The 22924-nt window shown below is 43.6% G+C and overlaps 1 protein-coding gene across 1 annotated transcript in view; it reads right to left on the bottom strand.

Annotated features, from left to right (window-relative positions):
• Positions 1–20586, bottom strand: part of CNGA4 (cyclic nucleotide gated channel subunit alpha 4) — a 192638-nt gene extending 172052 nt beyond the window's left edge. The window contains exon 1 of the mRNA XM_078656282.1: positions 20486–20586. Coding sequence (XP_078512408.1) covers positions 20486–20586 — 101 coding nt within the window. The remainder of the gene's footprint in view (positions 1–20485) is intronic.
• Between the last annotated feature and the right edge of the window lie 2338 nt (positions 20587–22924).

Below are 22924 nucleotides of genomic sequence, written 5' to 3'. Positions count from 1 at the left end.
CTGAGAATCTGAAATCAAAATTGGATTCATTAGAGAAGACTATATCTAAAACTGCAGGTTTTGAAAAGACTCTGAATGTGTGCTTGAACTGCCGTATAATTTTAAGAAGGAATTTACATGTTGAAAGAGGTCTGGTAAATGGATCAATGGGTAATGTTGTTGATTTTGTGAAATACAGAAATAGAGATGGAATTGAATTTTTAAAAATTAAATTTGATGGCATTGAGGAAGTACAGCTAATTGCTCGTTGTTCTGCTAGATTTTTGCTTGTAAAAGACTTATATGTTCGCCGTAAGCAGTTCCCTGTTTGCTTGGCATATGCGGTGACAATTCATAAATCGCAAGGTTTAAGTGTAGACACTGCATTGGTGAATATTGGCAGTTCTGTGTTCAAGGAGGGTATGGCATATGTGGCATTGTCACGAGTTAGAACTTTATCGGGATTGTACTTGATTGAGTGTGATGTCAGAAACATTTGTGCAGATCTAGATTGTGTTAAGGAATACAATAGGTTAAGAAGAGAGTATGCGCCACATTTGCCTCAGTTTCCTTTGTTTGAGAAACGTCTGGTAGGCCGGAAACGAAGAAATGAGAACAATACTGGGGAGGTTGTAGCAAAAAGACAAAAAGTGAATGAACCTAAAATTACAAGCAGAAACAAAGAGGATTCTGTTGAAGATGTTGTTGGTTTTCAGTTTGAAAACAGTTCTGGTGTCAACTGCTATGCTAATGTAGTAATGAATGTTTTGTTTTCTCTAAAAAATGTAAAAGAAGAGATTGTGGTCAATTCTGATCAAAGATTTTGCAGTTTGTTGAATTCTGTGTTAGAGAAATGTAGCACAGATAGAACAAAAATAGAAAGTGTGTCTGAAATTCGAAACCTGTTAGACAGATGTTCAGGGCAAACACAATTCTCTCAAAATATTCAGCAAGATTGTCAGGAGTTTTTAATGTATATGCTTGATGTATTACATGCTGAAGGTGTAGATGTAGATCAGCTGTTTGGGCTTTCTTATCAATGGCAGCATGACTGCGAGAACTGTATGGTATCAAGTACTACTAGTGTAGACTCAGAAAGATTTATATATTTAACTTTGCCAGACAGTAAATCAGTCTCCTTTAATAAGCTAGTAAAAGCTGCTAATCACAGCATGGAGTGTAGCCAATGTAAATCTGAAATGATGTCCACATTATTTATACGAAAATATGGCCAGTACGTCATTTTAATGTTCCAACGATGTAGGCCTGATGGAACAAAATTGACAACTTTAATAAAAAATTTTGTAGCTTCGCAGTTGTCAATATCAGGAAGGACTTTTGTAACTACAGCAATTATATATCATGACGGCCCTTCAATATCATCAGGACATTACACAGCTTATTTAAAGTCTAGAAATGGCTGGTCATTCTGCAATGATTCTGTTTTAATTTTCAAAAAAAAATTGCCGTATGACCTTAAAAACTCTTACCTGGTGTTTTTAAAACCAAAATTTTAGGAAAATAATCTCGGGATATGATCTGTGGAATTTCAAGAAGTTCTAATGGCTCCTACACAATTTGGCCTTGAGGATAAGTGTAGTTCAGAGACATAACTTCTAATCAAAGGATTGGACATCATGGAGATGTATGTGCACTTTAAATGAGTTCAGAAAAATTGTTTCTTTTCATAAGCTAATTGAAGCAGCCAATCAAAACATGGAGTAGAGGGAATGTAAGTCTGCAATGCTGTCTACTGTTTTACATTGCTTTGTGATTAAAAGTGATGTAGAGAATTAAATAATTGTAGTACTCATAGAGGTAGTGTAAGTCTGCTTCATATTAAGCAGTATCAGTGTCATAGGAAATGTAGAACATGACTGACCAAGAAGGGGAAGATATTACTATTCCAGGATTGTGAAAATGATCTTCAACATTTTAATTCTGAAAGTTGCGGAAATGCCAAATGATGGGATTGGCTTACAAGAAATCCAAGAGTTATAAATATCTCTGACTAGATTTGGCCTTGTGGAAAATAGTGGTAGAGAGCAAGAAGTCATTTATTGCATGTAACGTGTTTTTAAAAACGATGGAGGTTTTCTTTCAGAAAGTGGCGGGCTGAAAGTAATAACAGCACAAAAGAGTGTAAGCTGTTCATAGGACATCCTTGGACGTCATGGAAAGTAAGTTAACTTTAAGGAGTTCTGAATTTTATTTTCTGATGTTGTATGGGTTTTTTAAACACAATCATTTTGATTGTGTTTTTTTTTCCCCGCTGTTACATGATGAATACCTTCAAGTCACTGTTTTTAGTGAATTTTGATACATTCTGAGAACAGCAAAAATAAACCATTTAACATGTATAATTAATTCTGTACTGTTTGCATTTATGATGTATATGTAGAACTGTGTAGGAGGCATGGAGAAGGTGAGTTTTCTGTAAGTGTTAAATTTATTGTATGCAGTGCTGCACTTCTACGTAATCTTTCATATGCTGGACTACATCTGCACAATGAGATACCTAAGCAAAGGAAACACAAGTGATGTGATTGTGAAATGAGCAAAATAAATTGCACATATTTCAATTACATCACTTGAGTTTCCTATCATTACGAATCACATTGTGCAGATCAAGTTTAGGTCTGTCCAGGGAAACATAGGAGGTTTCTACTTTGTTGAAGAGTGCAGTGGACATGACTCACTTCATTAGTAGACTTTCACAGATATTATCTCCTCTGTACACTTCAACAAGTGTAAATCTCATCTTGAACTCTGAGTAGGCCTCACCTCAAACAAATCTCTGGATAGGAGACATGTTATTGGCATACTGAAGCGACACTTTTCTGAAACAAGAGCAATGCAAAAGATGCACCATGTTTTAAGATAGTCCTCACTTCATCTGCATCAAGATACTGTTAGTTTAAAATGTATATCTTTAGCATTGTGTAGAGGACCTGGAGAAGCAGAAGCTTCTGTCAGTGTCAAAGTTGTTGAAAAACTATTTGTCCTTCAATATTTTCCCTTGTCTTTTGTAATTTTTAAATACATATTTTAATTTTTTTTTAAATGTTGGTTCTCTCTTTCACAGATTGAAAGTATAGAAATAAAATGTGATTAATTTAACAGCAATTACAAGGTAAATAGTTGTACTCTTTTCGTTACATTTCTATCACATTCACCTACTATTAGATCCACTGCTTCACTTCTTTAATCCTCAGTTTCCTGCCTTTGCTACTTTCCTCATTCCTTTCTCTATTACCTATTTACTCAACTCCTTCCACTCTTTTTCTCAGTCCCTCTGTTCTCATAGTTCCTCAGTCTTGTTCACTCACTCCATCTCTATTACTCTTAGTGTCTGTGAATTACTTTCCCAACTTTTTTTTTTTGGGGACCGCTTCCTGGGAAGTTGCCCGGTTCGCAAACCAGCAGCGTTATGGCAGTCCACCATTTTGTGTTTCGTTCGAATCAAGATACAAGATGGAGGGCAAATAATGTTCAGAATAGGTAGAAGGGGGCACGGTAGATGTATCTTGACCCCCTTGGTTTTCTGAGGGTGGCTCAGGAGGACCATAGTTCTTCACTCTTGTTCACTCTCTCTGTTTCTATTAATGTCACTGTTTATGACTGATCAAAAAAATGTTTTTTAAAAAAGAACAGTAACTATAAGGGAAGGAAATAGACAGTTATGTTAAAAGAAAGACAGCTAAAGGGAGTAAACTAACGATACTGTTACCTACAATCCACTGCTGTTGATGTTACTGACCATGTCATGAATGATGTAATATGTGAAATCATCAACAGTGGATTGTAGGTAACAGTATCCTTATTTTACTCCCTAGAGCTGTCTTTCTTTTAACATAACTGTGTATTTCCTTCCCTTATAGTTACTGTTCTTTTTTAAAAAATATTTTTTTGGTTAGCTTCCGGTACGCGTACCGGGTAGCGCTCCGGGAGCGAACTAAGAGAAATACAGGTTGGCAGAGTTCCAAATTTTCTACCAATTTTTTTATAATGGGGAGTTAGTTCTGAAAAGAACTTTTTTTTTTATGTTTTTGTTGTTTTATATTTTTTTTAGTATTTTTTGAACATTTTTTTACTTTTTTTGTATTTTCTGAACGTTTTTAAAATTTTTTTGGTTTTTTTGGGGGGGGGGGGAAACAAAAACGATCCATTATAAAGGGCTCAACAGGAGCAAAAAAAAAAAATGAATTTATTTTTTGGTGCGTTTTGTGCAAACATTAATATGATTTTGAATTGCTCGCAAAATCAAAGTGATGCTACTTTCTCTGTAGCAGATGAAAGCGCCACATTCCACGCACACTTGTTTTACGTGACCAAACAACATTTGGATGTTTGCAATCACCTCCCTCGCCTCTGGTCCCGACACCTCTGGAACCACCGATCTTCTTGCCATTTGGAGGGGATGTTGTTGTTGGTCACGTAGCTGGGCAGCACTATAGTTATTTGGGTGCCACCTACTCATATGCCGATGCATAGTATGATTCCCATAACTATATTTTTTATCGGTGCCCCTTGACAATCTGTCACCGCATATGCGGCAAAACACGTAACGAGCATTCACTTTCTTTTGCCCCTCAGGAATTCTGTAGAATTGCCAGATATAATTCTCCTGTCGATTGTACCTCCTGGGCTCCTCTGGCAAAAACTCATGCTCTTCCTCCTCTTCCTCCTCTTCCTGTTCTTCCTCTTCTTGCAGAATTACTTCTGCAGGTGGTCCTCTCTTTCTTGGATTTGGTGGAGGTGGTGGGCTAGCACCAGCTGAAGCTACTAATGAAGCCATCACAAAGTCTCAATAAAGGGTCTTTCTCTCACCAAGATGAAAGTCAGAGTGATGAAAGAAGGAGGGGTTTTCATCATTTGGGAAAAACAAAAGTTCTAAACCAATGACAAGTGTCCATTTTAGATCACATGACCTTGTATTACATCATTAGGAAACCAAAAGTGAAATGAACCAATGAAAAGTGTTATTATCGAGTCACATGACCTGCTATGTTTACATTACGCGGTCGGCGCCGCGCCGCGGATCGCTTCCGGTTCGCGTACCGGTGCGCTTCCGGGTACGCTAACGTAGCACGTAATATGACGTATTACGCGAGAACGCGAAACGTCATGCTGACGCGACGCGTCACGATGTTGTTTTGTAACGCGAGAGGTGCGCTAAAGGAACGTTTACCAGTTCGCGTACCGGGTCGCGCCTCCGGATTGAGCTAACGGGAAGCTAACCGGTACGCGTACTGGGAGCGAAACAAAAAAAAATAAAAAAAAAATTGTATAAAAAACATGTAAAAAATATTTTTCTTTTTAAAGAATAATACATTGTAAAGGTTTTGATATTAGCTATTAAAAAACCAATGAAATTCACTGAAAAAACCATAGGTTATAGACCATATATAGTTAGGAATTAGCATTTAAAAAACCTTATTTTACTCACACAAAACCATTGAAATTCCATATATAGTTAGTTGCACTAACTATATATTGCGCACCCGCAATCCACTGCTGATGATGTCACATATTACATCATTCATGACATGGTCAGTGACATCACTGATGACAACATCCAGTGACTATGTTTCTGTAAAGTTAAAATATGTCTTACATATTGAAGAATGAGTGGATGTATAAGTGTCTGGACGAAGGATTTAGTAGGTGCATGACTGAATGTATGAGTGAGTGATTAAATGTGTCTCACTGAGTGCATGGGTTAGTGACTAAACTGTCTTAATTTGTGCATCATTATGTCTGTTGTTCTGTAAACTGCTGCATGTGTTGATCAGTAGCTATATGAGTAACTATATGGGTTATTGATTGATTGCCCAAGTATTTGCATGGGAGACTGAGTGTGTGTGTGGCTGGATGGGAGGTGTGTGACTCTGTACAGATCAATGTGTACTTGTATCAATGATTGTATAAGAGAGTAAGTATGTGTTAGTATATGGTTGAAAACGTAAGGTGCTCTATGTTTAACTGTATAGAGTAGAAAATGGAAGTGTGATTGATTCTTTACAGGACTGACTAGGTGTGTGAGTAACTCCATGGATGAGTGGCAGAGTGTGAGTGTCTGTATAGGTGTATGAGTGCATATGATTGTGTTGTAAACATGAGTGATTGTATGTATGAATGATTGTATGGGTGAATGAGTGAATGTGTGTGTAGACGTAGGAATCAGTGAGTACGTATGTAGTAACTAGTATTGGTGTGTCAATGGTTTCAAAAATTATACTCTGTTTTTAACACTGGGTGAAACAGAGGTTATATTAAAATGTGAGGAGATGCATTGTATTGTCACATGAATGATATCATCAGTGATGTGGTCATTGATGTCAAATGAGATGTCATCAGTGATGTCATTTGAGATGTCATCAGTGATGTCATCAGTGATGTCACTGACCATGTCATGAATGATGTAATATGTGACATCATCAGCAGTGGATTGCGGGTGCGCAATATATAGTTAGTGCAACTAACTATATATGGAATTTCAATGGTTTTGTGTGAGTAAAATAAGGTTTTTTAAATGCTAATTCCTAACTATATATGGTCTATAACCTATGGTTTTTTCAGTGAATATATATATATATATATACTAGCTTACCCGTCGCGCGTTGCTGCGATCTCAGAAGTAAGGAAATTCAAGGAAACTTGTTATGATAACATTCAATTTACATTGTGTCATTTTTATTGAAACGTATTCATTTTAATATGGAAAACATTTCAAAGTGTCGTTTTAATTCTATTTATTTATTCGAGTGCTTGTGGATACACAATATTTTTTGTTTTTCCATCTGGTGCATACACGAATAAATCATAAGATTTTTAGATGCGTTAGCTGGCCACATACAATGGTCCATGTGAGAAGCACGGATTCCCAAAATCTAGTCCACACACTTGCAGCGATTGTCAGCAAAACACTGAACTATCTCCTTAGGGTCAGAGATCCGAACACCAGCATCTGTCTCAATAACAGGCACCACCCGATTAGCTCGATCTTTCTTATCCAGCCACGCAATCAATTTGCCTGCTTTGTCGCCCACGTCGTACAGACGACCCTGCTGCTCCCTACTCACGGCCTTAGTCGCGTCGGTAACCAATGTCCTGTACTCAAGTTGTTTGAGACGCAAAACATGGGTCTTAGCACGGGTGACCCCCCGCTCCAGGTCAAGCTCCATGTCAGCGATCTCTGTTTCAAGTCTAACCACATCCTCAACTCTCCGTTTCTTAGCACCCGCTATCAACGACAGAGCCTGACCCCTAAGGACGGTCTTGAAGGCCTCCCAAAGCGATACCGCTGATGAAACAGAACCCTCGTTTTCCGAAAAATACAGTTCAAGAGATTTAACCAGGGCAGCGCGAGTCGTAGGGTTCCGGAAATACCAGGGATTAATCGGGGCAACCCGTCCCTCGGACCCGGAATCTAAATCCATCTGTAGCCATAGTGGAGAATGATCTGAAATTCCCCGAGCTAAATGCGTGACCCCAGTGACAGAAGGAGCCTGCGCAGCCGGTACCAAAACATAGTCAATCCTGGAGAGGCTACCGTGAGCGCCCGAATGAAACGTATACTGCCGTTGAGTAGGATGTAACAACCTCCAACAATCTACTAGACTCAAAGTGTCAAGGAATCCATGGAGCCAGTTCTGTGATCCCTTTAGATCTCTGGGCGGGTGTCTATCGACCACCCCGGAAACCACTGCATTAAAATCAGCCCCCAGAAGCAGGGACCCCTCAGGGAGAGCCAGAACGATCCGCCCCAAGTCCGCGAAAGTAGTTGATTGCAGGCCAGGGGGGACATACACCGAGACCAGAGAGAGGGTGCGGCCCTCCCATCTTCCCGTAAGAGCGACGTAGCGCCCTCTATCATCAAGAACAACGGAGTCAATCTCCAGCGGGAGAGAATTCTTAATGAGGATTCCAACCCCTCTAGAGCCGGAGGAAAACCCAGCATGTGCAACCAGACGATAACCCTTTCTGTTCATAGCATGACAAGTATTACCAATCAAGTGCGTCTCTTGAAGAAGGACCACATCAGGGGAGAGACGTTTCAACAATGGTAACACCACCCCATGTTTTATCCTATCCCCCAGCCCATTCACATTCCAACTCATTAGTTTCAGCCCTCTACCCCCATCCCGAAGAAGAAAGAAAATCCAGCCCCAGTAAGAACTCAACACCTCGATGAAACGATTTAAGGATACAGTACCTTGCAAGAAAACATAAACACACCCCAACAGAACCTCCCATCCCCCCAACATCCCGATACGAAGCCCCCCACCCTGCACCCCTGCATTAGACTAAAAAGCCACCCAAACTTGCAGTGTGCCTGTCGCCCCCACATTTAACTAAACTACAAAAAGACCCTCAGAGGAGGAAAAAGACCCGCCAATAGCCCCACAACCCCCTAAATGTACATTAAATCACATATCAGGATTATCGAACCACAGTCCAAGGTCCACGAAAATATCCCCTTGAACCAAGCAACCGGCGACTATTCCTGCTCCGCTTGTCCGCCCTCTGCTCCGCTAGATCGCTCCTCCGATGGATGTTGATTAGGTAGAGTGTCCAGCCAGTTGGCCACCACCTCTGGTTGAGCAAAGAAATAAGTTCGCTCAGCGTGTTCAATCCTCAACTTGGCCGGGAACAGCATGGCATATTTGAGTCCCATATCACGCAGTCTTCGTTTCACCCCCAGGAAACCAAGTCGCTGCTTCTGGACAGATTGAGTGAAGTCCGGGTAGAAGCTAATATTTGTGTTTTCTAACTTTGTAGATCCACCCAACCGTGAGGCCTGCAGAATAGCGTCTCTATCACGAAAATTAAAAATTCTCGCAATAATAGGCCGCGGTGGGGCACCCAGTTTCGGTTTGCCACCCGGAACTCTGTGGGCCCGTTCCACTGTAAAGAACTTACTCAATCCTTTAGGTGCGAGGTGTCCAACAATAAGGTTCTCAACAAAGAGGTCAGCTGCAGGATCCTCCGCCTTCTCCGGGACACCAATAATACGGACATTGTTCCGTCTGGCCCGTCCTTCATAATCCTCCAGACGACGTGTGAGGAGATCACTAGCGGTCTTTAGGTGACGGACCTCCGTCTGTAGGTCAGCGACATCCCCCATCAAACTGGAAGTCTTGAGATCCAGTGATTTGACCTTCTTGTTAGTTTTTGCCAGGTCCGTGCGGATCAGGTTGACATCTATGGCCACAGTATCGAGCTTATGGGCGAGAGTCTCCATTTGTTGCCCTAATGAGGATTTAATCCCGTCAATGGCGGCCATGACATCTTGCAGGGTCAGTTCATTGGCCGGAGTAGGTGGATCTCTAGTGTCCTCCTGCGACCTACCAGATCCGCCGGGAGATCCCTTAGCTTGGGCATATCGATCCATGATATTAGTCTGTGTATAGCCACCCCGCCGAGTGGTCTTAAGTTTCTGCTTTTCGCCCTCTGGTTTCCCCGTCATTGCGGGGGATAAGTTAAATGAAATAGGAGAGACGAGTCAGGAAGATGGCGGCCCCTGGTCCCCTTGGGCGGAGGCAGCCCCGGCCAGGGGGCACAAGCCAAATGTCCCCCGGATTCGGCAAGTCGACGAGAAATCACACTTGTGGGTGTCGCTGGGCGGCCGTCTTCAGGCTCAGGGGTGGGCTCGGTTCCAGTCGCAGCTTCCCTTGAAAGCAAAACTGAGAGTGAAAGCAACCGGACCGGACGTTCCAGCCCCCCCAAGCCGATGTTGTTCAACTACGACCCCGACACAATGCCAACTCCACAGCCGGGCATCACGGGGATGTAGGCCGCAATCTTTGAATCGCCGTAACTCCGGTTCCCAGGGTTCGATTCAAAATCTGAAAGCAGATTTCACCTCAGTCGTGGTTCGCCTTCAAAAAGACATCAATGAAGGACAGGATAAACGACAGGATAGATGTGGGAGGTTTCGAGGGTCTCGGGAGCCCCCAACCTCACGTGGCCATCTTGGTTGCGAGCTAAGATCCTTCCCCCGTCCTTGTGCTTTGTTGATGGTCATTGCAAAAGTGAGTCGTACCGGAAACTGTAAACATTTATCAGTATTCGAAAGATTATGAGGGCCATGGGGGGCCGATATTTTTTAAAAATGCCAGAAACCTTCGCGGGAGTGTACTCAACAACTTCCTAAAGTTTCATGGCGTTTGGATGAATGGTGTAGTAATGCATAAAGGACAAACACAGACAGAATAGATTAACATAATATTAATTTTAAAAAATCACGTAGGATAGCGGAAGGGTAAAAATGACTATTCCCACTCCAGTGAGTGCAACAGTAAGGAAAGCGTTGGATAGCGTAGGGGTAAAAATGACTATTCCCACTCCAGTGAGTGCAACAGTATGGAAAGCGTTGGATAGAGTAGGGGTAAAAATTACTATTCCCACTCCAGAGAGTGCAACAGTAGGGAAAGCGTTGGATAGCGTGGGGGTAAAAATTACTATTCCCACTCCAGTGAGTGCAACAGTAGGGAAAGCGTTGGATAGCGTAGGGGTAAAAATTACTATTCCCACTCCAGTGAGTGCAACAGTAGGGAAAGCGTTGGATAGCGTAGGGGTAAAAATTACTATTCCCACTCCAAAGAGTGCAACAGTAGGGAAAGCGTTGGTTAGCGTAGGGGTAAAAATTACTATTCCCACTCCAGAGAGTGCAACAGTAGGGAAAGCGTTGGATAGCTGTGAGGATAAAAATTACTATTCCCACTCTAGAGAGTGCAACAGTAGGGAAAGCGTTGGATAGCGTAGGGGTAAAAATTACTATTCCCACTCCAGTGAGTGCAACAGTAGGGAAAGTAAATACTTCATATATTAATAAAAATAAATTAAATATTAATACCAATAAAAAATTATTTAAAAGTAATTACCAATCTAATATAATGTAATAATTAATCAATTAAAAATACAAATAAAAATTATTTTTTTTAATTCATTACCTATTAATACAAATTACCAATTAATTAATTAGCAATTAAAAATTAATTAACAATTAATTCAAGATAAATACCAATAAATAAATTAAAATATTTATTTTAATTATAATTAAATTACTTCCCACCCTATTCCCCTATAAACCCACAACCTGGTACGGAAAATAAATTAATAAAATTAACATAATTATAAATGAATCAATTAAGTAAAATTAATTGCCATTTACAATTTAATTAATTAGCAATTAAAAATTAATAAATAATTAATTCAAAAAATACCAATAAATTAATTAAAATATTTAATTAATTATAGTTAAATTACTTCCCACCCTATTCACCTATAAACCCACAACCCGCTACAGAACTAAACTACGCAAAAATTAAATAACATAAAATTCATTACTTAAAACAAATTATAAAATAAATATACAATTTTCACACATATACTAACATACAAAACACTTTTAAAAAGTTGATATTATTACATTTTCAATATATTTAATACCTATATTATATACTTCGATATTTTGACTTTCTATATTTATGAAAATCGATATTAAATGACTTACCTTATATTCGATATTTTTGTTGACTATATTCTGTCCATTCGATATTTTGTCCATTCTATATTTTCACTTCAATATTAATGCAATTCTATATTTTTCACTCGATATTTTGTCTGTATACCACTGTAATCCATCCCTGACAGTGAGACAAGGACACCACTGGCGACAGCTACAGACACCCCACGTAATGCAATGACTGAGATGGGTCCAACTAAAACTGTTTGGACGAAAATAAATAAATGTTTGCAAAGTAAGGGAGCATTGCCTGCTCAGTATCATTCTGGCTTTGCAAATTTACCAAAACTTTTTTGTGGTCCATGGGGTAGCCTTCGTTTAAGGGCTGTAAACCAGTTATAGGAGCAAATGTATACTTTTTGTGTGGGTTAGAAAACTAAGTACACACCAGAATTGGTGAGGGCCGCGAATCATTGTGTGGCCAAGCCAGAAAGAAAGAAAGAATCCCTAGACACTCTCTTCAGATGCAGTCATGTCAACAAACAGTCAGAGGGAGGGGCAGATGCAGACGAGGAGGCGGAAGAGCCAGGTGGTGTCTGAGGAAGGGAAGGAAGGTGCATATCCACCTGGAAACAACTCTTCATTGTGGCTAATGGGTAAACAAGACTGCCAAACCAATCTCAAGGAACTCATGATCAGCACGAGCGGCGGAAGTTTCCTCCACCCGCTCACAAAACCGTACACTATGTATTGCAATAGCCCGAGAGGAGCAGCACTGAAAAGTAGGTGTTGCGGGTTGCGGCGGAGCATGACGACTTTTGAAATCATGAAGTAATGGACTTTTAACTGATAAACCAGAAGAATAGGACGAACATAAAAAAAAGGGAAAAAAAAGGAAAATCGTTTAGAGGGAAGGCGGCTTCGTTGAGAAAGCCTTGTGGTGAGGACATAGAACATTAATTTACCGATAGAACGACGCACCTGCAACCCTCGTTTTTGATCCGTCTTTAACTCTTGATGAGGTGTCAACAATTTTACTCTCATAGCATTAATACAAAGATACCGTAGAAAGAAGCAGACCTTAAAGTAACACCTCTGACGCATTTCATCAGGATCTTATATATCCCGCGCCTATTGACTGCCTTGAAGCCTCAAAGCATCCCTGATTTAATTTCTTCCTGAGATATTATAGAAACCCTGTCTCCACGAGATTTTAAGGGAGAAAATCTGTTGGTCCTGAGGAAGGTGGTGTCAATCCACCGAAACGCGTTGACCTGGCGTACTTAGTCCTCTAAGCCATCTGGACTACCTCATGCACAGAAAATGTCTGATTGTATTGTATGTTGTGTGAGTAATAGTATCAAGTATGTATGAATAGTGAGTGATTGTTTTTGTATGTGTGGATAACAGGGTTTTTCCTTAAATATTGCTTAAAATTTTTTTTCTGATTATGTATAGTATTTATTAAATGTGTATACGATGAATATGCTTAACACAAAAAAAGTAGAAAATGAAAGTAACTCATGCGCAAAAAAAGTAAATGAATAAAAGAAATTAATAAAAAATAGTTGCTCATGTAATTTGTGTGTCATATGGGATTCCATTTATATATATCATTATAGTTTGAACTATGTCGCATATGTAATCATAAGGCCATAGGGGAATTTCTCTTTATTCTGTTTATATTGTCCTCTCTCTTCCCTGGCCAAAAGTAAGTCTCAGAGGGGGTCCCATTATTTTGCTGTTGCAGCACTGAAAAGTGCCACACATCACTGGTTAGTCTAACGCATTTTAGTCCTGGTGTTGGCATCATCGCACATATTAACTGAAGAGCTCAGTTCATGATGAGGTGCTGCACTAGAGCAGTGTTGATATAGCACGCTTGTTTCTGTGCTACTCCAGGCAGTCAGTTTTACGCAAGGTTGGCCGAGGTCGATGAGAGGTGACTGGTTGCTAGGCGTACAGGCCTCTCAACCTGGGCTCCAACATATCTGGTGCTCCACACTAACTTAATGTGCTACATAGTAACAGATAAGACGCGGGCTTGTCTTCTCTTGGGCCGCTTCAAGCCTAGCTAATGATCTGATTGGCCACAGATGACTTCCTGCCACCCAGAGGGCGCTGCTGCACGGCTCCGGGATCATAATAATAAACATTGCGTCAGTCACTCAACACAGATGGTTGTGTCTCCCTACAAGAGTGCACTCAATTATGCAGCCGGGGTAGGCATGGCGCACGCGATATTTGTGGTGCAGACTTTCTACCTGTGAAATGTTAAGCTTTAACTTAGGCGTCGATTCTAGCATTCATTGATACCTAAAAATGACCAGAAAAAAATACAGGCCATTTGTTTACAGTTTTACTATTCCACAAGTTTTAGGTGAAACATTATTTGTCTGAAATTCCCAGTAGTCTTTTGAAACCTGGCAATTATCCCTCCTCTTTTTTTCTGTAATCATTAAATAATACATTATTTAAACTGCTCTCAAATAACTTCTCTGTGATATATTTATGTCCTTTTTTTTAGTCCTTTTTTATATATTATTTTACTGCTTTCCCCAGTTTATTTATTGTCAGGGGCATAAAATACAGTCCGGGTGGTAACCCATGGTGCCACAATTGTATCAGTACAATCATCTTAGAATGGGAAAGTAGGTTATTGACCTTCCATTTCAGGGGTTTTGCTGCAGTTTCAAGACTCTTTAACACCATCGCTGCTGATGCTATTCTTCTCCTGTGCTGGACAGCAATAAAAATGGGTGTGGTCATGACGAGCTCAGCTCGTCATAAGCACACGAGCACTGTGCTGCATGACGAGCTGAGCTCGTCATGAGCATGGAAGGGGTTAAGTGATTTATTGCTAAAAATAAGGTGCTTTCTGATATATATATATTTACATGGACATCACTGCTTGGCTTTACTCTTGAGAAAGTGTCACTCGAAGTTTCACACATTTGGCATTAGAATGTCACTCCTTTGTACACTGAAATCATAAGCAACTGGAGACCGTGGCAGCTATGGAAAAGGCAACTGCCCTCAAGAGAGTATGCAGAGTAGTACAGTTAATCTGAATGGCCTGTTATGATTTCTTCAGCCCCTGCTCCACATACCTGCAGGCTACAGTTGGGACTCAAAGGTGAACTGCATGGGGAAAAGCAATTCCCACAAAACTAGCAACAATGGAAGCGGTTGCAGGTTTAAGGCAAAGATCTCCCCCCCTGAGGCAACTTTGCAGGAGTTGAGGGGTGCTGAACCATTTTCCCCAGGCAAGTACATCAACTGATAGCACCTGCCCAGTATCAGTTGTTACCAAAGGGGATGATGGACGGAGCCTTTGAGCAAATCAAACACTAACCCCCAGTCAACTGATCTGGGTTTAATCCATCATCATTCTTTAGCTCAGTCCGCCACCCCAGTTCAGACATGGCCATATGCAAATCAGTCTGACCCTGTGCCTCGTGGGAACAGTCCAGCCCGAACTGCCATGCCATGTCTTCCCTGGACCGGAAACAAGCATCCTGGGACCGGTTACTGGCTATTCAGCCGTCATCAGCCAGGCTAGCTTGAATCCAGAGGCAAAGTGAGCAAGGGACCCACGTCTGGGCTTCCATTCTCATACCTGCAGGAGTGCTTGGATCATTCTTTCCCCTCCACAGACTGCTGGTGGTTATGTGGTTCCTCCATAGACCCTAATTGCGGTTAGCTCCTGGGGGCAACTTTTGCCTACATCTTATATTATGCAAATGTATACAGCGCATAACTACCCTGAAGCTTTCCGATGCTGAGTCGAGTGTGCACCATCAATCGTCTAGAGCTGGTGTCTAAGTTAAACGAATGAAGGTACAGCCATGTTTTGATCAACTTCCTTAACATAATCTCATTGGGCTCCATTCTTAATTCCCTTGGCAGAGAATGTCAAAGTTCGGGGTACATATAAGAAAACTGGGGAAGGATTGAGCTGGATGGTCTGTGGTAGTTTGGCTGGCCTCTAACCACCAATCGCTCATTGGCAGGGAGTCCCAGGCTGGCACTCCCCTTGCTTGTTCCCACACTCTGCAAAGCCATCTATGGTCCCTGTGGTGGTAGATATCTCCCCGATCGGCTCACGCTTCACCTTGTCTCCTGTGCTCAATGTGTCACAGGATCTGGTCAGTGACACATTGCTGGTCTGGTAAGAATGGGTCTTGCCCCAAATAAAACAGTAGTCACTGCACAGTTGGGGGGGGTTTAAATCATGCTAGACTATCTTGACAGTGGTTGTACTTGTGTTCACAAGGACTAGACTGCAGACAGAGATTGCTCTTTTGCACTCCGGCTCAGAAAGCCAGCCATCTTGGGTGAGGAAGGTTGTCCTCATCGACTAACTACAATTTATCCAAATGCCTAGTGAACCTGTTGGACATAGAAGTGTGAGAAACGTATTCCTTGGGTAGTATACCTTTTGCTTCTATATAACACTGTAACTGTTACGTTGATGGAATTCTTGTTATACTACTCATATACAAGAATAAGTAAAATAAAATGCAGGTGTAACTCATCCACCAGCTGTTCCTGCCGCAGAGCTACGCACTGCCAGTAAGTGTGCCGCCATCACCTAGCCTTGGACCACTTTTGTGACTCGTGAATATCGAACCTTGGGTAACGGACGCTGCCATATACTGGAATTTGGCATGGTTCCGCAGACTTGAATGTGGGTCTGCAGTGCGGAGCAACACGGAATTGGAGACTATCTCCATTGAGACAATAAAATTGAAAACGGCAGCCCACTGGAGGGTTTGTAATGTTAGGACTGAATTGTAAAAACCACACATACCATCATGCACTGTAAAATATTATCATGTTGATGCCCACTAGAGGGCCGAGAATAGTTAAAGATCTGCACTTGTGGGGACTCACAATCAGTTTCTTTTTTGCCAGTGCTCACCTCAGAAGAACAAACACTGGTTTTACATGGTCTCATTCCAGTATGTAACCCCACCGAGAATTCCAAGCACCCAAAAGGTTAAACTGGAAGCACAAATACCTCACATCTTCCTTTTTTAATGAAAAGTAATAGAAATACTAACACCACAGAAACAGAGAAAAAGAAGAAATGAAAAGACAGCAGGGAAAACAAAAGGTTAGGAAAATGGAAATAAATGGATAAAAATCAAAACACTAAACAGAAATAAGCAACAATGTTATTATTCATGAATAACTGTTTAACCAAGTAGCAGTGAAAACCCAGAGCAAATATATCAAACAGGCCGAACAGAAAGTCCTTTAAGAATTTCAGACTTCTATATGCCTTTCTTGAGGAATGTATCCGCCAACGGATTTATAACACTAACTTTTCCTTGGTTCTATGGGTGAAATCAGTACTACAATTTTATGAGTCATTTCTCCTGATATTAGTCAGATGATTAAGACTCCAAAAGCGACAATCTTTGAATTTACCGGCTGATTTAAACAATGTTCTTTACAACTACTACTTAAGTAGGGTCTGTTTCACAAAAGTAATCTGAGACAAAATCCTAACTTTACGACTTTCGGTATTTACAAAAGGCACTTAGGCGTGTAAAGTTAGGATTCTTAACTTTACTACTCCTAAATGCCTTTAGTGAAGACTGAAAGTCGTAAAGTTAGGATTTTGTCTCAGTTTAGGAGTAGTCAAGTTAGGATTCCTACCTTTACTACTCCTAAATGCCTTTTGTGAATACCGCAAGTCGTAAAGTTAGGATTTTGTCTCAGTTTAGGAGTAGTCAAGTTAGGATTCCTACCTTTACTACTCCTAAATGCCTTTTGTGAATACCGAAAATTGTAAAGTTAGGATTTTTTCTCAGATTACTTTTGTGAATCAGGCCCTAAATTTGGTATCAGATCCAGGTACTTTGACCATTACCACATCACTCAGTGGACAGTTGTTTTACATATAACTTTACAAGAATTATAGTTTACTTTTCTCCTTGCTTACTCAATTAGTTCCTTCTCCATGCTCTCTGCCCTCGCATCGCTCACATTTTTCTTCCCCGTCCTCTCTCTAATAGGCGATGGACTCACTTGAGGACACTCCTTTCTTCTTCTAAACATTTCGAAATGGATTTTGCCAGTGGTTGCAGGAGGTAAAAGCCTGTACCCCTTCACTCCTTTTTTTTAAATTTCTTCCCACCAGCTCCACAGTTCACTCTTGGTAGGCTGCATGCTCTCCTTTAACTTCCGGTTGAACTTCTCAACCTCACCGTCAGTTTGCAGATGATATAACAAAAACTTTTTATGCACAATCCCTTTGCTTCCCAATAAACTCACCATTTCTTTGAAGCTGGTTGGACACAGTTGTCCTTTAATGCATCTCTAGGGCTACATTCCCATTGAAACACTCCTTCCAAGAAGTTTATGGCCTATAGAACTGGTACCAGCTTCATGCGGTGCCAGTGCTTGCTGATTCACAAATTACATTCTTATCTTTGCTTGAAATTTGAAACATAAACCTGCTGTTTTTAAAAATGTAGTGTATTGATGTAGTAAACGTGCTTCTCCCAACATGACACTTCTTAGTAGTTACAAGATAGGTTTATTGAGATACAGCAGAGCAACACACCTCGACAGCTGGCCAGACCATCAACTGACAAGTATAGAACATTCAAGTACAACATAGAATGTACACAGGCATTGTGGGAGGCTTAGGAGGTGGGAACATAGAGGAAGGACTAATGACAGCAGGTGGCCATGTTGGGAGGAGAACAAGTTTATAACACATCCGTCTCCTTTATCTAGAAATGTATTACTCATCCTCCTACTTTATCATAGAAAGAAAATAAACAGAGAAGGCAAACGAGCGTTAAGAGGCAAAGAGTGTTAAGAGTGAAATGTGAGGTGTGACACCACCCAAAACAACAAATAGGTTTCACCACACCTTTTTCCCTTAGACAGACCAAAACAGGAAAAGTCAGTCCACGTTCTCCTATCTGTCCTTTGACCAGCAAAAAACATAAAGAGACAGTTCACTTTCTTCAACCTGTTTTACACTCCAAATTGAAGAGAACGGTTAAACTGATGCTACAATGCTTCTGCTTAGAAATTACAGCAAATAAAGATAAGGAATCAATGTTGTTGAAGCATATTAATTTGAACTAGGTGACCCGGTCTGGTTCTGGATCCCTCTAACCAGTTCTTGACCTCGTTCTTCGGTATTGGGTCTTTTACTGTAGTTGAGAGCATCAGATTAAGGTTTTGTTTTTGGACTCTCAGTTCAGGAAGAAAACATTAAGATTTTCTTTCATTTTCTGATACATAGTGGAAGGTCTAATGACCGCAGGTGGCCATGTTGGGAGGAGAACAAGTTTACAACACAAGATACAGCAGAGCAACACACCGCGCCAGCTGACCAGACCATCAACTGACAAGTGTGGAACATTCAAGTACAACATAGAATGTACACAGGCATTGTGGGAGGCTTAGTAGGTGGGAACATAGAGGAAGGTATAATGACAGCAGGGGCCATGTTGGGAGGAGAACAAGTTTACTACAATTGACTTCAGGCTTCAGTTTCGACACACCCAAGAATGGGTGTTTGCTTTTTCTCCAGTATTTCCATTTTTCCTTTTCAAGAATGGCTTTACAAACAACCATTGACAAATGCAATCGCTTACCATACACATTATAAAGGGGAGACCTACTGGCTTTACCCAGGCTTGTTTCCTGCCACACCAGGGCAGTGTTCCATGACTCTGGATCCCTTGGCACACACCACAGGCTCCTCACACTCTGAGTGTCATCTACGGCACTGTGCCCCGGCTCGGCCTCAGCGCTCCCCTGGTAATCAGAAGCGTGGCCATCCTTGGACGCCCCTCTGGCTCGTTTCCGCCCTCTCGTTTTTGGAGATTTTAATCTGTCAGACTCCCCTCACATGTCACACACCGAGCACTGTGCCTTGGCGAGCGACTATCGGCCACCATAGCAGCTAGAAGCCTGGCTCATGGCGCACGAGGGGACAAGGGCCCTCGAGGCGCTGCTTACAAGTTCAGCCAGTCTCAGACGGGTACAGTGAGGCCTCCATCTAGCAAAGTTTATTCGGAGTGTTAGCCCACCCGCTGGCTGTCGAGATTTCCACCCACCCCTTTCAACCCTGCTCACTAGCTAAGGAGTCACATTTCTCGATTAGAAAAGGTTTCAACCACAGAATTATTGAAATATCGACCTGCACAGAATTGCCCGAGCTCGGGCATCACGCGCGGGCCCCACAATCAGAGGGGTTTGGGGATTTCAGTAATAAACTAGCCCGTTCAAGGAATTGTTTCTGCAGAGCTTGTCAACACAAGGGATAAACACATTAAGACGTCCATATTAAAACACGACGGGACTTCTGTAGGGGGCATGGGGCCCCAGCTTTGGACATCAGCGGGCCACCCACCTGACCCGACGCTTGGGGGCTCCGGCGCCCCTCCCTCCCTGCACTCACTCTCCACTGCTGACGTGTCCCTGGCGGCTCTGACGTCTTCCCTCGTCACCTCTCGCCCCCCCTTCCTTTCACTCTCCCATGTGAGGCTGGGAGGGGGGACCTTATTGTTCCCGGTGTGTTGGCAGACGCTTGTATATTTGCAATTTTTTTCTGTTCGTTTCTCTTCCTTGAGTGACTTTACAACTTGTACATTTGTAAATGTTCCTGTTTGTATCTTTTATGTAACTCATGTAATCCTAAATCCTTATGTATCGCAACTTTTGTAAAGCGCTCTGACACCTTCGGGTAATGTTCGCGCTATATAAATTCGCATTAAATAAATAAATACATCCGTCCCACTTCCTCTTTCCACCTGTCTCCCCCACCCCCATCTCTTTTCCTTCATCCGCCCCTCCATGAACTTAACTCGCTCTCTCTCACCTGGTCGCTTTCTCCCTCACCCTGACCCCACCCACATTTCTCTTCTTTTTCTCCCGTCTCTTCTTTCTTTCCCTTCGTCTTGTCTCACCCACCCTGTCCACCTGCCACCCCTCTCCCTCACTTTCTCTTATGCACCCCCGTGCTCTCCTCACCTCGGACGCCCCCTCCATCCTCACCTCTGCGTCACCTGCACCTCCATGGGTTTGCTCCATGATTTGATCTCCTCCTCCGCCAGCCGCCCCCCGCGCTGGGACACGATGGTGGTGAGGGTCTGCATCCCGCGGCCGGCCGGCCGGCAGGGCGGCGCCCCTCCTCGCCCCGGAGCTCGCACCGACCACTCCCCAGCAGGGCTCCGCAGCGCTGCTCAGCAGGTGAGTCCTAGCAACGGAGGCTGCTGGGCGGCGCCCCGGGGCCTCCGCACACCTGAGCACCGGCTAAGATCTCTTAATGCGCAGCTAATCAGCGTGGAGGCGCTGCCAGGCCTCATTAACGGCAGGTGTGGGCGCTCCCGGGGGACGCCCGGAGGGAGGCCTGCATGAGGGGGGGATGACGGGTGCAGTGCGAGAGGAGGGCATGCACTGTCTGTGACACACTGCCTGGGGCAGAAAACACACCAGCAACACCGGACAAGCACTACAACCAGAGCATCACTGCCTGGGGCCTACAACACACGGTCAGACTGGGACAAACACTCACTGTGCATCACTGCCTGAGGCCACCACACACGGCCACACTGAGACAAACACTCACCGTGCATCACTGCCTGGGGCCCACCACACACGGTCAGACTGTACAAACACTCGCTGTGCATCACTGCCTGGGGCCACCACACACGGTCAGACTGAACAAACACTCACTGTGCATCACTGCCTGGGGCCACCACACACGGTCAGACTGAACAAACACTCACTGTGCATCACTGCCTGGGGCCACCACACACGGTCAGACTGGGATAAACACTCACCGTCAGACTCACCGTGCATCACTGCCTGGGGCCACCACACACGGTCAGACTGAACAAACACTCACTGTGCATCACTGCCTGGGGCCACCACACACGGTCAGACTGGGATAAACACTCACCGTCAGACTCACCGTGCATCACTGCCTGGGGCCACCACACACGGTCAGACTGAACAAACACTCACTGTGCATCACTGCCTGGGGCCACCACACACGGTCAGACTGGGATAAACACTCACCGTGCATCACTGCCTTGAGCCACCCTACACGGTCAGACTGAGACAAACACTCATCGTGCATCATTGCCTGGAGCCCACCACACAAGGCCAGACTGTGACTAATACTCACCGTGCATCACTGCCTGAACCACCACACACGGCCAGACTGAGACAAACACTCATCGTGCATCATTGCCTGGGGCCCACCACACAAGGCCAGACTGTGACTAATACTCACCGTGCATCACTGCCTGAACCACCACACACGGCCAGACTGAGACAAACACTCATCGTGCATCATTGCCTGAGGCCACCACACACGGCCAGACTGAGACAAACACTCACTGTGCATCACTGCCTGGGGCCACCACACAAGTTCAGACCAGAACAAACACTCACCGTGCATCACTGCCTGGGGCCCACCACACACGGTCAGACTGGGACAAACACTCACCGTGCATCACTACCTGGGGCCCACCACACACGGTCAGACTGGGACAAACACTCAACGTGCATCACTGCCTGGGGCCACTACACACGGTCAGATTGGCACAAACACTCATCGTGCATCACTGCCTCGGGCCAAAACACACGGTCAGACTGGGACAAACACTCACCGTGCATCACTGCCTGGGGCCCACCACACACGGTCAGACTGGGAAAAACACTCACCGTGCATCACTGCCTGGGGCCCACCACACACGGTCAGACTGTGACTAATACTCACCGTGCATCACTGCCTGGGGCCACCACACACGGTCAGACTGAACGAACACTCACCGTGCATCACTGCCTGGGGCCACCACACACGGTCAAACTGAACAAACACTCACCGTGCATCACTGCCTGGGGCCACCACACACGGTCAGACTGGCACAAACACTCATCGTGCATCACTGCCTGGGGCCCACCACACACGGCCAGACTGAGACAAACACTCATCGTGCATCACTGCCTGGGGCCACCACACACGGTCAGACTGGGACAAACACTCACCGTGCATCACTGCCTGGAGCCACCATACACGGTCAGACTGGGATAAACACTCACCGTGCATTACTGCCTGGGGCCACCACACACGGTCAGACTGAACAAACACTCATCGTGCATCACTGCCTGGGCCCACCACACACGGTCAGATTGGGACAAACACTCTCCGTGCATCACTGCCTGGGGCCAAAACACACGGTCAGACTGGGACAAACACTCACCGTGCATCACTGCCTGGGGCCCACCACACACGGTCAGACTGGGACAAACACTCACCGTGCATCACTGCCTGGGGCCCACCACACACGGCCAGACTGTGACTAATACTCACCGTGCATCACTGCCTGGGGCCACCACACACGGTCAGACTGAACAAACACTCACCGTGCATCACTGCCTGGGGCCACCACACACGGTCAGACTGAACAAACACTCACCGTGCAT

The sequence above is a fragment of the Lissotriton helveticus genome, chromosome 8 (genome assembly GCF_964261635.1).
Source record: "Lissotriton helveticus chromosome 8, aLisHel1.1, whole genome shotgun sequence".
Taxonomy (NCBI): Eukaryota; Metazoa; Chordata; class Amphibia; order Caudata; family Salamandridae; genus Lissotriton; species Lissotriton helveticus.
This window is presented reverse-complemented; position numbering and strand designations above follow the sequence as displayed.